The sequence below is a fragment of the Apteryx rowi genome, unplaced genomic scaffold (assembly GCF_003343035.1).
Source record: "Apteryx rowi isolate R43461 unplaced genomic scaffold, aptRow1 scaffold_442, whole genome shotgun sequence".
Classification (NCBI taxonomy): Eukaryota; Metazoa; Chordata; class Aves; order Apterygiformes; family Apterygidae; genus Apteryx; species Apteryx rowi.
Genome location: NW_020450697.1, coordinates 339,882 through 357,593, shown reverse-complemented (window position 1 = coordinate 357,593; position 17,712 = coordinate 339,882). Strand labels below are relative to the sequence as shown.

Sequence of the window (17,712 nt, the reverse complement as noted above, 5' to 3'; positions counted from 1 at the left end):
CGCCCGAGGCCTGCCGTCGCCAGTGGGAATCCAAGTATCCCACCCATCTCCTGCTCGCTCCCTGGGAGCAAAGGTCTGGCTGGCAAATACCCCGTGTTCTTCACCAAACCGGTCTCTCTTCCAGACTTGTCCACATTCAGTGCCATAAGCTAAATATTTGCCCGTAGTTGGTAAACCAGGCAAGAATGAAATAGTTTCTGTGGCTACAAGTTGCTAAAATGTAATATTAGCTGTTGAAATTAAGTACCTGAGAAGCTAGAAAAAGGGTTTTTTTTTTCACTGGGGCAGCCTTGTGAGAGGCTCTGCTCCTCATTAAATTAAATGTTAATAAAAGTGACTCTGTCGTGGGTGAAATATCATTAAAAGCCACAAATGAGCTTGTGTCATCTGTAGATGCAAAACCTGCTAAGTGTTAACTGGAAATGGTCTGGCGAGAGGGCTCCGAGAGGTAGAAAGATGCTTTTTCAGCAGCTCGGTTAAATCCATCTCCTCTCCCCTTCCCCAATAAAATTAGCATGAACCAGACATTGTTTTGCTCTCTGTGGCAGTTGCTGAGAATTCACAAAAGGAAATTCTAGATTGTAATTTAGCTTGGCCTCAGGTAATATGTTAAATACACTTGGGATACATATAATCTAAGATTTTAGTTTGTGCAAAGCTATTTTTTCCTCCAGTGTTTAAACAATACTGCTTTTAATGAAGAAATCTGGCTTTATTAAAAGCCAGATCTGTGACTTACAACTGTTTCTGCATATCTGCTCTCAATCAAGAGAAAAGAGTTTAATTTTTGTAGCTTTGTTCGCTTTGCATATGTTAAACTGATGCAACATGCACCCAGGGCATCACTTCAGAGACAGTTTGTTCCATAAATATGTGCTCCTCGCTTAAATGCCAGATGTAGGTGAAGTTAGATTTAAACAAAAACCCAGCAACAATGAAAAATTAGAGCGATCGTCTCATGCGTCTGAAAAACGCGTTCGTATTTTTGGGAATAGGTAGGCACTCGTTTTTTCTGAAGTTCACGTGTTTCGATGGGGAAGCGCGGGGGGTGGCAGAGCCTTATCGTTCCTGTTTGGAAGACGAGCTCCTGTTTCCTTCCCTTCCGGAGTGTGTGAGATAAGGATACAGTCGAGCAGAGCTCATTGAGCGGGAGGATCCGAGCGGAAGATAGGCTGCTCCGAGAGCCGTGCCGCTTCTGCGAACAAGGCGGGCGCGTTGCTCTGAAAAACCGGAGTCTGCTGCGTTCCCAACCAGCATTACTCACTGTCTGAAACTGCGACTTGTGCGAAGGAGTCGGGCCTGATCATTTCTTTTGGAAAACTGGTACGAATTTTGAAGTGAAAACACAAGAACAAAGGAAATAGTTTTTGAGTAGAGTCAGTCTTAAGTTAGCCTTTGACCATTTGATACATTCCACGCTGAAAAGGAAGTTGAAGGGGGGAAAAAAATTTAAAAAAAAAAAAGAAAAAGAAAAAAAAATCAAGGAGGATACTGGTAATGTTTTCCACATTTGAATTTTAATACATGAAACAGGCTATAAAACTTTGGCCAGCTGCAGTAAATAAAGTAGCAGTGGGAGGTATGGGCCGGAAACTTGTACAGAATGTGCTGGTGGGAGTCTCCGTGCCCACCGCACACCTTCGCGCCGCGAGACCGGGGTGAGAGGCTGCGCCGCCGTCCCGCTGCGCTTCCTCCAGGACAGCCGCCGCCGCCGCTGCCTGCTGCACCGCGGACGCGGAGCTGCTGCTCCCTGGGCAAAAATAACGTGAGGCTTGGTCAGATGCCGCCGCCGCCCTCCACTCTGCTGCTGAAAATGTGAATTAAGTCCCCTGATTTTCATGGAATTAGTCCAGATTTACAGCTGCGTAGCTAAGAGCAAGGTTTTAGTCGCTGCATGGGCTGTTTTCTGCAGCAAGCTTTCTTACGAGGGGCTTCTTATTTTGCATTGTCGCTTTTTTATTAATGGCCCGATAAGGAGAGCACGTCAGCTCTACTAATTTTTATTTTTAATTACTAGTTTTTAGCAGGCCCCTGGAATTTGCCGATGCCCCCGTTTCTAATTTCTCCCCCGATATTAGCAACCCGACGCGCGCTGATTCGCGCCGTTCACAAATACGGTGTATATTTGATACCAGTCCAGGACGAGCCTCGGCCCCGCTGCGTCCGTCGCCTCCGCACTGGAAGTGGCCGGATGCTCCCTGGGGAGGGTCGGGAAGCCGCGGGTGAAGCTTGTAGAGCAACCGCAGAACAGCCCTGTGCCCCCATAAAGAAATTTGAGTGAGCTGGCTGCGAAGATGCAGGGATGGCTTGGGAATGAGGACGATGTAGCTTTTGGTCCCAAAGCTGTTCGTGATATCCGTGGGTCTGGAAAGGCCCTTGTGGCAGAAGCTCACACCTTGCGCGTCCGGAGAGAAAGCTCGGGGTTGGGGTCGTTTCCTTGCTCCTTCCCATCTCCATCTCTCAAGGGCATGAGCTGAGCTTGTATTTGCAGCTTTAACTGTGAATTTCCTGGTTTTCAGTAGTTCCTGTTATTCCAGAGGTTGTGTAGATTGCAGGGATTTTATAGTAACATTTTAAATTAAATTGTAGAAAGCAGCATTTAAATGCCAACTTTTACACAGGAGCCTTAGAAGACACATGTTCCTTTTGTAGCAGTGCATGGAGGGATTGATTAAAACCATTATAAAACCCAAACTGGTGTGCATTATTTCCAAGATAGTGCTTAGAAGGCCATGAGCTTGCCTGCATGCTTCATGTGAGGGCCCACAGGAAGAGAGCGTGTTCGTGTATATTTTTTTTACATCCACATTAAATTAACTTATGGAATTTTCCACCCCTAGGAATTAAAGTAGCAGCTCATGAAGTAATTCGGTTATGTCATTCATACATAAACAAAAAGAGTCAAGCAACTTGGCATTATTTAAAAGACAAAATTTGGCTTTTGCTGTTTTTTCTTATTATCTTTCTCTCGTCTTAATTTTTATCACAGTTGTAGCTTTTGCATCTGTTCTTTGTTTTGTTTGACCGTGGCTTTTAGTTAACAGGTATAATATAAATTGGGGGGGAAAGGACAAAATGACCTTACTGGAATGAAATCTAATGTAGCAAGCACCAGTATAAGATTTTTATACAGCCCCATTTTCTGCCTAATTGGCTGACATTCCTAATGCCGTGCAATTACAGCCTTTATCATATTTTTCGATTATTTTCGAGCTGTAAGGTACATTTCGACCGGGAGAGGAACCACTGGCGGGTGTGTAGATGGCACCTTTCTTTTTTTGCAGGGTACGGTCCCCGCGCGGCGGCCGCCTTCGGGAGAGCCGGGTCCGCCTCTCCGGGTGCAGGTCCCCGGTAATCCGGAGCGCGGCATCCTGGTGGGATGCAGCGGCCGCTGGTCTGCAGCGTGGTCCCTCTCGAACAGTTAAACGGGGAACAGTTAATATTCCTAATCGTGCACTTTAGAGCCCTTTACATCGCTGGATTTAGCCAACACTTGAAGGAATAATCATCCCTGCTGGAAAGAAATCACGAGGGTTATTGCATTGACTTTGCTTCAATGGCCGCGGCGACCCACTTCTCTCCGTAATAGGTTGCAATTGGTTCATTTCCCTTAAAGTGCTTCCGTAAAGTTCCTTCCGGAGCGCGGGAGAGCTGCCGGTTAGGGGCACGGGAGGGGAGCAGAGCAGAGCGGAGCGGTGGGCACCGACGCGGGCGGCTCAGGGCGGCGGCACCCGGACGAGCCCGAAACGAGCCGCAAAACTCCAATCGTTGCCGACCGCTTGTCCGGCAGGGAGCAGGGACCAACCTCCTAATTTTTGCAGCGCTGGAAAAAAGTCTGTTTGGGAAGCTGGCTCTCCACGTCGAGCAAATGCTTAATGCCAAGTCAGACTTCCTTCCGCAGCGCTCGCAGGGTTGGGGCCGAGCGCGGAGCGATGCCGCGGTTCCCGCCGCGGCGCTGGGCTGCCCCGACCTGCCTCTGCTTGAGACGTGGCACTTTCCTTTTTCCCCTTTTTTTTTTTTTTTTTGGTTTCCTCCTCCTTTTTTAATACTGAAGTTCAGCTTTGCCACTTTCAGCTGTGTTTAAATGGCTTTTGCATACGACTGGCTCGCGAAATGCCTTTTCTTAAGATACTTGGAGAGCTGCTTAGTACTCAGCACGACTTTTTTTCTGTAGGAAAAGAAATGAACTTTGCTTTTTTCCTGATTTAATGCCACTCTTAATGTCTTTTTTTTTTTTTTTATTAAATCCTTTCTTTTGCTTTTGATCTTATTTATAGCTGAGCCACCGGTCATATGGAAACTATTATTGTATAGCATGGAGATGAAAGACTTCAGTGCAGTTAAATAAGAGTGAATAATTTGGACGAATAATACACACATACAGTGAGAGACCATTTGTTTCAAAGTGCCCTGTGCTGTTCCCTTTTTAATATAGCAGTAGAGGTTTATAAGGGCTTTGCACAAATCTGCTTTCTGTCAGACTTATAAATTTTGACAATATTGAACACATGTTAACATGCATCACCTTACAACTTTCTTGCTCATGTTTTTATTTGTCTAATTAGATGACACAAGGTCATCATTTTTAAAAGTCCAAAGCGCGTTGCTTGTTGCATTTGTTCGTTGTATTAGCGAGTTAGGAATAAGCTCTTCCTAACTGTAGCTGGAAACTGCCATCCAGGGAGCATTTGACACTAGTTGTTGGTTTTTCCTTTTTATCTTTGCATTTAGGAAGTTAATAATTTGGATGAAGGCCGCCTCTCAGTATGAGAGGAGTTAACCGTAGGGAAAGGGGTGCAGTGCTCACACCTTCGTCGGAGACCTTTCCCCAGTTTTTACAGCTTATGGCTGCTCCTTACAGGTCACGCGCTTCGGATGCCCATCTGTGAGCAATAACAGAAACATTTGTATGACCGTTTCTTACCACTTCTCAAGATTCACTTCTGGGTCAAATGGTGGCTTTTCTTGCTTCGGAGAATAAAAGGTACCGTCTTCATAGCCACAACGAAGAGATACATAGATAATTCAGGATGGTTCAAAATTAAATGCAGCGCTTCGGGGCTGTCGGGTACAATTGATATTTCATGGGGAGATTACAATTTAAGGACACCAAAACAGTTCACTGTGTCAATAGGTGTCTAATTACCATGCAGCCACATCAACTTTTCTCTTCATGTTTACTGAAGAAACGAGTTTCTCCCTCACCTACCTGCATTGACCTGGGAGCCCGCATGTGCTCTGGCATGCACAAATAGGCGATGCGGCGTAGGTAACCCGTTTCCTTTCTCTGCGTCCTCCTGCCCCCATACTTCGTTTTTGCTTCTAATTATAACTGATGGTTTGGGCAGCTGCTTTTTTGAGAGGAGTATTTGGAAAGCATCATTTTACTCCTCAAGAGGTGACTTACACGTATGCAACAGGGAGCCAGGGAAACTGTCCTCTTGCAGAAAAATGCTTTAATTATTCTGTAAAAAAAGGTGAAGTTAGTGTGTCACATGTCCTTTCCAGGGCCTGCCCCATCATCCACTTTCGAAAGTCACTGCTTTCCCATGCATTTGTGCTTGAAATAACTGAAGAGCGGCTCAGGCCAACAGCCTGCTCTGGAGGCATTTATCTCTGGAGGTAATATTAATAAGAACTGGATAACTGCCAAACTCAATGCTATGCGTTTTGACATTGAGGAAATAAGTGTCTTAAAGACAGCAGAACAGTTAGTTTTTCAAAGAGAAAGAAAAACCCTTTCACTTCTTGGAAACGGCCCAAAACCGTGAATGAATCTTCGTTGCCCATTGGCCGCCGCAGGCTCTAAACGGGGGGGGTTTCCTTGTCAGGTTTAACGAGGACCCCGTTCGCACGTACCCGCCACGTGTGATGGCCYGCTGGTGGTGGCCGCTCCGTGCCGCGAAGGCCGAGGAAAGACGTTGGGCTGCCTTCTCCCATGGCGCGTTCTGAGCCGGGGATGCGAATGGCGATTTGTAACTTCTGACACGTTCCCGTTCCCTAGCTCTTTAGCAAGGACTAAAATAGGCCTTTATTTGCTGAGTAGCAATACTCAAGTTTGCCATCCATTGGCATCGTTTTCTACTGTAAATATGCTAAAATGAAAATGGAGAAGTGTTGCGTGCCTTCACGTACCCATGTGGACCCGCGGAACGGGTGGATCACCTGGAGGTTTGGTGACTTAACAAAATGCAGCTATTCCCCACTTCGTGCTCCTTACGGAATATATTTCTGAAAGTCTTAGCTTCTTTTGTGTGTCTGTATTGATTACAGATACACATCTGTCGCAGGAAATGCTGAATATTTAAGAATTAATTTTAAAGTAGTTTTTAAAACCACTTCCCATCCATGGTGACTACATAGATTGTATAGATAACCTGAAATGCATACGAATTAGCATAGCCTGAAAAGCCTCTCATTTATACTGAATGTCTGTTACTGTGTATACAAATTAAAGTGCAAACTTAGGAGAAGACAAGGTCCAGCCTTCTTTCAGCTCTCAAAGTTTTCAGAATGCCATAAAAGACTAACACAAATACAAATTCAAACAGTGACCAGGTTTTCCTGCTCTCTGCCAACCTAGTATGTAAATGCCTCCAAAGAGACCTACAAAGTCCCGTAGACTGATTTTGATCATTGCTTACTCCCTGTCCGTGGGATCATCCTTCTCTGTACTTGTATTTTTTTGTCTTCCAGAGGCTTTTTTAGCCTTTAATAGCCAGAATAACCCAAGATTAGGGCTTCTCATGGTTTTTCCCCTTGCCTGAATTACCTCAAGCCCACTGTACTTTGCACAGGAGCATGCACGTGTGTGCTTGCACGTGTACATGCGTGTGGGAGATTATGATTTCAAAGAGGAGGTAAAGACAGAGAAGCACACCCCAACCTTAGAGCCCATCTATACCTCCAGTGCCTGTTTTGGGGGTCGGGTTTTTGTTGTTTTTTTCCCCTCCAATCTGCTGAGTGTTGCAGTAGGGGGCTGTTTAAAGAGATGGAAATAAATAAAATATTACTAGAACTTCAAAGTGAGTTTGATTCTCTAAAGATAAGTATTATTTATACATCTACACTCCTGGGCTAGGGGGAATGATTCATATCTTCACTCTACCTCCGGGCGAAACTGTTGTTTATATAATAGACAAAACACCGGCATGGCTTGCTGGTTAGGGAGGAGCAGAAAATACAGCATTTTTGTACCGTCCCTTATCGTCCGCGAGCGTTTCCCAGCCCTTCCAAGCGGGGCTGGTGGTACCAGGGTTCGCTCCGGACTCACCGGACATCTGCGTGGTCATGCGTAGCGGTGGCCTGGTGGAGGAGGTTGTAGCCCCTGGTCCTCTCACCGCGATGGTGGCTGGTGGTGTGTTGGCATGCAGCTCATCAGACCGAGCACCGTGAGGCTGCAGTGCTTCTAGTGGGTGTGTTGGCTTAATTTTGCTTTTTCCACTGGTGCAATGAAATTTCATTGACAGAAATGCTTAGAACAACCAGGTTTTCTTCTTCTTGAGAAGATCAGACCCAACACCAGGGCCTTGTCTGGCTCCTCATCTCCATCATGATACCTGGTAACTCACGTGGGCATTTTCAGCTGAGCTTGGCAGCGTGGTCGTGGTCCTAAAGGTACTGAGCTCCTGGTGGTGTTGTGAAAACAGCTGATCGTGTTTAAAAGAGAAAAGTAAATGAGCAGCCCATTTTCAGGGAAAGTCTGAGGGCAAACTTACCCATAATAGCCATCAGTTGCACACGCACAAACAGACCTGTAGCCTGATGGAGCTTGTAGTTGGCAGACTTCTGTATCTCCAAAAATATATTGTTTAAGCATAAAAATTATATCTAAGTGATTTTGCTACCTGAATCTTCTTGCAAGTGATTGTAATTGTAGAAATAAATTATCCAGAGAAATAAGCTCTGGAGCGACAGTTGCATTACGGCATTTTTGTAGGGAGAGTTAGAAAGGATCCACGTTCTGGAGCAAAACTGTGTCCGCTGCAGCGCACAAAGGGCTGTGGGTGAAGCAAATTCCCCAGCCTGAAGTTAGATCATATCTAAGCAGAAAACCTTACTCCCACTCACCGAGAGGAAAAAATGTCTTGCTCAAAATAAATCACGGTGGATAGGAACTGTTTTTTCCCTAGTTTAAGGATGGCCATAGGACAGATTTGTTCACTAAACAAGCTTGAAATTTGCCATTTTTCAGGAAAAAAATGGTAGTTACAAATCTCAACAAACAAGATTTGTAATGTTGTAGGTTGTAAAAGAGAAAATACGGACTGGTAGTATTTAGCATTCAGTTGTGATTATCTTCCAGATCTCTTGAGAAACGACAGGAAGAGAAGTGTGAGGAAAGTTTTTATTATTGGAACCCATTTTAAAAATGTAATTAAAACCTTATGTCAGTAGTATTATCTTTTTTGCATCCGAGTTCAACGTCTCAGTTTAAAAATCTTGAAAATCATTAGCTTTCAGTTGTTTTTACCACCTCAGCTTTTGTGCAGGATGAAACAAGAGAGATGAGAGCTCAGGCCAAATAACCCAGATATCCAGGAACTTGAAGATTGTCCATCTTCAAGCTGGGCCACCCAACGAGAGGCATCTCCTGTGGCCCTCTACGGAGGTGGCTGGTCTCCCAAGTCCCCTGCACGGTCGCAGGAGGTGGTGGGCGTCTCCTGAAGGCGCAGGAGCGAGACGGGGCGTTCCCAGTCCCCTTCCAGAGGGGTCTGTCTGTCCTTCTGCGCTGGTTCTGGAAGGAGCCCAGGGAGACGCGCAGGAAAAGGGAGGGACTCGGGGAGAGATGTTACATCTGAGAAAGTCCCCTGACAACTTCCAGTTGCTCTCAGGAGTTCTGCTTGAGGAGTAGTGGTTGTTTCCCAAACAGAAGTGGTATCATATGTTTCTTCGTCTTCATCTACCTCAAAATTTGATGGTTTTCATCCTTCATAGTATTGCAGAAAAACTTAGATTGGAAGGGACTTCTGGAGGTCATCTGGATGAAACCCCTGCTCAAAGTGGGACAGCTTTGAAGTCAGATCCAACTTCGAAGTTAGATCAGGTTGCCCAGGGTCATATCCAGTTGAGCTGAATATCTCTGAGGGTGCAGAAGGAAAGCCTGTTTCACTGGTATTTTTTCCTTTGTAGATGATGCTAAATAATACTTCTCAGAAGAATGTCATCATGATTTTCATTACGTTTTATCATTTGAATCTTTGAGATTTAAGGAAGTAGAACTGCAGAGCTCTAAACATATCTCTGAACAGCTATTCTTTCTTACAACCAAATAATGTTAGTTCCAGTCTTTTCTTAGTATGTCATGTTTTTAAAATTAAAGTGTCTCAACAAGGAGAGAGTTTTTGTCTCTCCTATTTTACACTTGCTTTTGGTTATTTGCGTTTTGTCTAGTAGTAAAAGATTTTCTCAAGTTCCCTTTGGCAGGATTCCCTTTTATCTTTCTTACTGCGGTCTTGACTCGCTGCTAACAATTATACTATATTATCTTGTAAGTCTGATTAGAAACATTCCTCAATCTTTTTATCTGCACAAGTACTTATGATAACTTTTTGAGAATAAAGAGAGATTTACAGTTCTCTGCTGAGTTTATCCTCTATGGAAGCACACTTTCCTTGAGTGTTATGGGAGACGTACACCTGAGAAAGTCCAGAACGAGCACTAAATTTTACGTAGACGTATTGTATATACCACTCACAGCACCGATCGTCAGCGAGTCGTGTCTGAAATGCAGAAACCCGAGCGGCAGCTCTCCGCCGTTCCCCTGTTATCCACTCTGGGCGTTTTTATTTCAAAGCCTACTGCAACTTCTGACAGTTCGGCTCTTCAGACACTCAACTCTCCTCCGTGGTCTCTTTTATTTAACGCCGTGACGACCCCGATTCGCGAAGCGTGCCTGTGAGCAAGGTGCATGGAAGTGGCGGCTGTATTTCCGTTGTGCCCGCGCTGTCAGCGAGATGATGGCGTTACCAGAGCGTTTAATAAAGCCTTCGTCGGTGCATTGCCCGGCGCCGTGGCGTTGGCCGGGCGGGCGCCCCTGCGGGTTTGCAGCTCTGCGGTTAGCGAAATGCAGCGGGTGCTGATCTGCGCTTGCCCTGGGTAGGGGCTGCGTGTGGCANTTCGTCGGTGCATTGCCCGGCGCCGTGGCGTTGGGGGGGGGGGGGGGGGGGGGGGGGGGGGGCTCCGCGCTTTGCAAAAGGCAGGTGACGTTTTGCTGCGCTTGCCCTGGGTAGGGGCTGCGTGTGGCACATGCTGCTCTAGCTGCCGCTGTCAGAGGCTTAGCTGGCATTGCGGGGAAGAAATGGCAGGCCTGAGAATCTCATCCCCCGAAATGAAAGTCGAATGCCAAATTGAAATTCCTGCAGGATTTCCGCTAGCAATGGGGGAATTGAGAAGCCCACAATTAAGCATATGGGCATTAAGATAATTGTCAGATCTGTTGGCGGACATGATAGAAGACAGATGGGTGCGGATCAGCGCGCTCCGCTGCAGCACCCCGGGAGACGCTTTGACGTTTTACCTGCCTGAGCTCCTCTGCCGGGCTCGTCGCTCGCCGAGCGCCTCGGCGTCTTCCTCCCTTCCCCGGCGCCGAGCGCGGGCGCCGCGGTCCGTCTGCGCCCTCTAGCGCAGCGCGGCGGGGAAGGAGCCGCCGGCGGGGACCCCCCACCCCGCGCCGGGGCGACCCTCACCGTGGCCTCTCTCCTGCAGGTCGGCGCCCACCGCGAGGACGGCGTCAGTCTGCGCGGCAGCCACTCGCTCGTGCCAAACCAGGTCCCGGTCCCCCAGCTGCCCGTCCAGTCCGCCACCTCCCCGGACCTCAACCCACCCCAGGATCCCTACAGGGGTGAGTAACGGGGGGGGTCTGGGGGCAGAGCCCGCCGGGGGTTGTCCGCTCATCCCGCTCGCCTTTCGGAAGCGCTCCGACTGTTAGAGGTGCACGAGCGACCAGTCTCCGGGCGGGGAGGTCTGATACCGGGATTGCCGCGAGCAGCAGGTAGAAAGCATCACGCAGGTGCGGCACTGTCTGAACCTGGAGGCCAGCTAGGGTTTATCTTCCCTCCTAGAGCCTGATAGTCTCGCAGTTAAAATGTGGGAAGAAGAATCCCTGATTTCTATTATGATGTCTCACAAGGTCTTGCTCATTCTTGGCAGCTAAGGTATTTTGATTATTTTATGGCAGTGACATATTAAAGATTTTTTTTTAACATGAAGGAAAAGCTATCCAGTGGTTGAAGAGGACTAGCAGCTAGGCATCCCGTGTCCTCTTCCATGGTCAGCTACTGGCCAGCAATGTGAGGCCAGACGAGATCACAAGCTCGCTGCCCGTTTTGTAAAATGCCGATAATCTTATCGGCTAACAGGTCGTGAATGCGCAGAGCTCTCTCAGATGTAGGGATGAAATTTGCTATAGGAGTTCAAAGCCTTACTTTCTTCCTAAATCCTTGCGTGCAGAAGCTGGGGATGATGGTTAATGCATGCACTGGGTCCTCGGTCAGAGCACAAGACGTGTGGTTTCTGTGATTACAGTTCTCAGTGCAGTTTAGCTGATGTTTTGTAGACGGTGAGCCCCCGTCTCTTCCAAAAGATTACGGAGGAGAATTAAACCTCAAAGCCGCAGCTGAGAACCGCTTTCAGCAGCTGCGTCCTCTGCACTTCCCCCTGCGGCCATCGGCGGGGCCCGCGCTGCTGAGAGCGGCAGGCAGCGGCGCCGGCCCTCCTGCGGGCACCGTTTGCGGAGGACGCAGACCAAATTGGTGCAAACTCTTGCTGAAGCGTTGCCTTACGGCTCACCCGTGTGCTTCCTCCTAGGCATGCCAACCGGACTGCAAGGGCAGAGCGTCTCTTCAGGTAGCTCCGAAATCAAGTCCGATGACGAGGGAGATGAAAACCTCCAGGACACAAAGTCTTCTGAGGACAAGAAACTAGAGGATGACAAGAAGGATATCAAATCAATTACTAGGTCAAGATCTAGGTAACAGTATATAATAGTGTCGCTTCATTTAATTCCTTTACTGGATTTCGATGAAGTGAACAGAACAGGAAGAAACTATGAGTTTTTTTCCTGGCAGGTAAAACCACAGCCTAAGTGGAACATAATGATTATTCTGGCAGTACTAAGTACATTTCTGATACTTGTACTCCAGGACTTCCTCAAATTTGGACAATTCACAGATTTGGACACTGAGCAAGTTCTCCTCAATCTGTAAAGAAATTGCATTACCCTAAAATGGATTTATTAGGCTGTTATTCCTCTCTGCCTATGCTTGCAAACTGGAATACAGTATATATTTCCACCTTTTCAAAATGTGCCTAAGAGTTGATCACATCTACACCTGAACTAACAAACTGTATTCTTTTCTTTTGCCTTTGAAATAAATTTGTTACAGCCGATCCTCAATTTCTGTAAATCTCTGGAGTTCCTAGGATCAATTGGAGGATTCAGTGGCCTTGTTATAGCAGCTAAGGATTTGGCCCCTTCTGTATCTTCTGGAAGAAGATGGGCCTTCTGTTGTATCCAAGTCCTAGGAACGGCAGTAGATTTCTCTCTTCCTTGGAGATGGTGGTGGCTGTGAAATGCATGAATGTTTTTGGACTGCCAGGGGGACAAAGTTTGCTCTGCATATTCTTTAAAAGTTTTTGGAAGGTACTAGTGAAGTCACAGTTGGGTTTTATCATCCAGGAACTCATGTCCTTGGTGAACCTGAGTGATGTCCATGGACACTGCAAACACTCACCACCTGAACGAAGGACGGGCTTTTCTGCTGTCCTTCTTGGCCTGAATTTCACCTCTCTGACCTGAATTTCACCTTAGGACCTGAGGTGGAGCTCAGGAGTGCAGATACCTTTCATCCTCAGTTGAGTCCCAAACTACATAACAAAAATGCCAAGAAAGCTGAAATCCAGGCACAATCCTGCTTCGTTTTCTGGGGTGTTTTTAAAAACCGACTGGAAATTTAATTCTGCCTTTTCTCCTTCCACCCCTGGTTCTCTGTATAAAAATAGAGACAAGATAAGAAACATCTGAGTTGTGCTGTGCAGACATTTTCCTCCAGAGAAAAGGCTGAGGCTTCAGAACTCGCAGGCCTGCACTCACTGATTTTTAAAACGTTAATTACATTCACGTCTCTTATGATTGGAGAAAATATATGACACTTGAGACTGTCTCTCAATAAATGTGTTGAAATAACCATATGTATAAGTGAGGCTTTCATGTCCATGTATGATATGGTAAGAAGAAAGCACCTTTACGCTGATGTAAGCTGATCGTAGTTCTAGTTAATTTAACAAATATGGTGTCACTTATGCATATTTATATGTGCTTTGAAGCTTTTGTAGGCTAACATTTTTGCTTTTAACATGCTTGCAGCTTTAAAAGGTTACTCCTGATATTTAGTTATATGTCTACGTTCATGTTGTTAGGGCTGCTGAAAATTTATTACTGTATTTGCATAACCAATTCAAATTATATAGTGCCAGTGACTCACTAGTTAATATGTTTTCAATTTAAAATCATCACTTTGTCTGGATGGAAAGCAGTTTTGCTGCAGAAAGGAGGTGGAAGTTAAGTGTAGGGCTCTTTGCAGCTGTAAATTACTCCTGTGGCTGTTTGCCCGCGGGCGTTTCGCTGCCCCGTGCTCTGTGTGGGCGCTTCCCAGGGCAGCTCTGGTGGCTTTCCACGGCCGTCCCCGCGGAGAGCGGTGGGTCCCCTCACCCTCGCAGTCCTGAGGGTGGAGAATGTTTGTTCTGAAACCGGTGTGACAGTCTGCTAAAGGGGACGTATGCACATGCACGGCTGTCCTCCTGGCTTAGAAACTTAATTGATGCGGTCCCAGCGTCCATGAGATTTGCCTGCTAACGTCCTTAATGGAAGAAGCCCAAACAGCAGGGATAAAAGCATAAAGCCCGTGGGTCTCCAGAGTGAACCCAGAGGCAACAAGGACGGTGGGAAAAATGCTACTAGCTGCCAATATGCTCTTTGGAATGGAGGATAAAAATAACCGTAGGTTGCTGCGTGATCCTGTTCTGCCCCAGTCTTGCAGCTGTACGAGAGCCTTTACATGCGCACTATAGCTTCCCTATATTTTAGTATTTTCATTTTGACCTCCCTCCCAGTCCTCGTCTGTGTCGCCTAGGACAGTCTTCTGAGGCCTCCTTTATCCAAAGGACCATATACAATAGCTATAGGATTTGAGCTAAATAGATCTCCTAGTCACAATGTTTCTGTTTGTTACAGAAGAATATTGAATATTAGGAGTGTCTGGAATGCTGTTTATTTTAATTCAAAATGGACACGCTCCATCGTTGTTCAGAACAAGGTGGAATTCAGAGAATATGTCATGACATATTTGTCGTGATTAAAATTTTGCAGCACTGGCCATGAAAAAATATTTAATAAAAAAAAAAAGCTACATTTTTGCTTCTTTTAAATATCAGAAGTGAAGCTGTCCTGCCTTGCAGATTGTAAAGCTTCATTACAAACCCAGGAGTTTTACTCAGTGCAAAATTTAAGGGCAGTGAATTTTACACAGAGGTTTGGCAGAAGAAAAGCAGCAAGTTAGAATTACTCAGAAGGTATCTGGTCGTGAATTGCAGCTGTGCTTTTGGGTGAAGTCTGTTTAAAATCTTTGCATCGCTTGTTTTCCACATCATTAGAAAATGATGTATTCCTTTTGTTTCCCAGCAATAACGACGACGAAGACCTGACACCCGAGCAGAAGGCCGAGAGAGAAAAGGAGAGGAGAATGGCCAACAACGCTCGCGAGCGCCTGCGCGTGCGCGACATCAACGAGGCTTTCAAGGAGTTGGGCCGGATGGTGCAACTCCATCTGAAGAGCGACAAGCCCCAGACCAAGCTCCTGATTTTACACCAGGCTGTGGCTGTCATCCTCAGCTTAGAGCAGCAAGTCAGAGGTCAGTGTCCCAGCCGGGCTCCTCAAATCCCTCCTGGTTTGCGGCCGTACGAAACACACCTTTGTGAATTTGGAAACGCCTGGCTGGTGGCCCCCTATCCCAAGGAGAGAGGCGAGCCCTAAGCTCTCCCGCTGGAAGGTAGCTGGGCACCTGGGCACCTTGCCTGTGCTGAGGGCACCCAAGGTTGATGAGGTCCCATGGCTGTTGGAGATGAGTTTTTCCCAGCCCTTCCCATCGTATTAATCCATCAGTCCGGGGAGGGAGAGAGATGATGCTAACACTTGGTGTCCGGGCTGCTCTCACGGCGTGCAAGACACCGCCGGAGCCCTAGATGGGGCCGAGGAGGGTCTGAGAAACGCCTCCTCCTCCCCACGCAGAAGCTTGCGCCATGGCGCGGCTGCTGCTGGGCTCTTGGAGGGGCGAAGAGGCCGACTTGCCTTAGAGCCCAGCCGGGACACCAGGGTGCTGGGCAGCCATGCACGCTCGAAGGCAGTGTGAGTCTCAGAGACCCGACACGCTCGCCGCGTTACGCGGACACGGGGCAGGGGCATCTCCCTGCTGGATCTGAGCACCCGGAGTCACGGTGAGGTGCTCGTCTGCCTTTGCGGCCCCGCGCTTCCCGTGTCGCCGTTYGACGTCGTCAGTGCGTTTTGCGTTCTTTAGAAAGATCCAAGTTCAGTGTGAAGCGGTGGCTGCTCCTTAGCAAAGCACAAGTGTGGAGGCATTTGCAGAGCTTGCGCGCTGAGGTGCGCTCGGTGCGGTTCAGCACGTGGCCTGACCAAGCTCTACCATCCATTCTGGCCCTCTAAGTTCTTGCACCGAGACGGCCACAAGTAACCGATGCATTAATTGTTTTTAAATGCACGTGCAACCGGCAGATTGGTTTGGTGTAAAAATGTGAATATTTGAAATTGCCTTTTGCTCCAATTCAACAGAAAGAAATCTGAACCCTAAAGCGGCGTGTCTGAAAAGAAGGGAAGAAGAGAAAGTATCTTCAGATCCTCCTCCGCTTTCCCTGGCGGGACCCCACCCCGGGATGGGAGATGCATCCAATCACATGGGACAGATGTAAAAAAGGCAAGTTGGTTTCCGGCGGCGCCCAGGTGCTAGCAGCCTGCTCCCAAACACCCAGCGCGTTACAGTGGGCTGAGGCAAAGCTAGTGTGTAGGACCTCCTCTTCCTCCTCCTCCTCCTCCTCGCGGTTCCTCGGAGCCAGGGCTGGGACCGAGCGTGAATTCAGTAGCGGTAACAGACCCACCCTTAAGCGGTTGGTTCCTGAGTCGTCGTGCGAGCACGCTCGATTGCCGAGGCCGCGTTCAGATCATTTGTTTAAAGCAGATCTAGTCATGCGTGTTCAACTATCCTTGACTGACGCGACCTTTTTTTTTTGCTTCTTTCGCAGGTCCAAGTTGCCACATTTCTTCATTTAAACAAGAGACCACTTCCTTAACAGCTGTATTATCTTAAACCCACATAAACACTTCTCCTTAACCCCTTTTTTGTAATATAAGACAAGTCTGAGTAGTTAAGAATCACAGACGCAAGAGATTTCAGCATTCCCGATTATTAAAAGTGAGAAAAAAAACAAAAACACAAAAAGTGCAACTTGAGGGACGACTCTCTTTAACATATCATTCAGAATGTTTAAAGCAGTATGTTGCGAGCTGTAAGTGCACAGCCGAGAGACTGAATGGCAATCTTCTCCACACTGTGGGACAATGCATTTGTGCCTAAACTTCTTTTGGAAAAAAAAAAATATAATTAATTTGTAAGTCTGAAAAAAATATTTAATTTAAAATTGTAAACTTGCAATAATGAAAAAGTGTACTTCTGAAGAAAAAAAATGAGCGTTTTTGTTGGTGTGCTAGACAGCTAGTGTTTATACTTACTGGATATTAAAAGGGAAGCTTTGCTGCCCAGATATTTACAAAACCAGCAAACGTCCTAATGAAAACTGAAGTGATGACATTAGCCATTCCTTAGGGTAGGAGGAACAGATGGATCTTATAGACCTATGACAAATATATATATATAAATATATATATAAATATATATTAAAAATTTAGTGAATATGGTAAGCTTTTGTTCATTTGTTTCAGACTTTTTTGCTCCTGTAAAAAAATAGTACTGATTAACTTTTTTAAAAAGAAGATTTTACTGTAAATAAGGATTTTTTTGTCTTATTTCTGTCCCTCTCCCCTGTTTTTGTTATTGTAACCTGTAGTGCCAACTCTGTCTCTGGAGGGGTAGTGCAGGATGAAACGCTGACCCTGACGTTGCTTCTCATTCATAAATAAGTAGAGAGTTGTTTCTTCAGTCTTTTGGGAACACAGGACTTAAAAAAGTCACGTCATGTGTAGATACTACAGGCAACGTTACCGAGACTTGGCAAAAGGAGTTTGTCCGAATCGTAATGTTGCTCTCGTTGACCCTTTTCTGGGATTTTCAGAGGTACAAGGTTAGAATGCTACAATGTTACCACTGTGCCTTCCAATGTTTATATCATCAGAAACATAACATAATCAAAGTGGCTGTGATTTAACAAACCGATTAAAGTGTTACCTATGTGTGTAGCCTAAATAGTGTGCAGTGAGGCGTTTCTGAATACATGGTCAGATTTTGGGGGCGGGGGGGGGTGGCGGGAGGGTGGCGGGGCGGGGGGAGAGGAAGAACATCCAGTGGGAAAATTGCAAGTAGTGTGACAGATTTGATCGACTTTTTTTGTTTTGTTTTGTTCTTCTCTTGTTTTTAAGTGGATTATTTAAGTGTAGACCACTTGCTGCCTCCTCCTTTCTTTGTAAA

At 46.5% G+C, this 17,712-nt stretch overlaps 1 protein-coding gene across 7 annotated transcripts in view; it reads left to right on the top strand.

Moving 5' to 3' along the window:
• Nucleotides 1-17,005, top strand: part of TCF4 (transcription factor 4) — a 212,870-nt gene extending 195,865 nt beyond the window's left edge. For 5 of the 7 annotated variants that reach the window (XM_026076922.1, XM_026076924.1, XM_026076923.1 and 2 more), the window contains 5 exons: nucleotides 10,708-10,843; nucleotides 11,809-11,971; nucleotides 14,681-14,910; nucleotides 15,846-15,987; nucleotides 16,313-17,005. In XM_026076922.1, the coding sequence (XP_025932707.1) occupies nucleotides 10,708-10,843; nucleotides 11,809-11,971; nucleotides 14,681-14,910; nucleotides 15,846-15,982 (666 nt within the window). In that variant the 3' untranslated portion in view covers nucleotides 15,983-15,987; nucleotides 16,313-17,005. The remainder of the gene's footprint in view (nucleotides 1-10,707; nucleotides 10,844-11,808; nucleotides 11,972-14,680; nucleotides 14,911-15,845; nucleotides 15,988-16,312) is intronic. The other 2 variants (XM_026076921.1, XM_026076920.1) reach the window with 1 other exon arrangement.
• The last annotated feature ends 707 nt before the right edge of the window (nucleotides 17,006-17,712 follow it).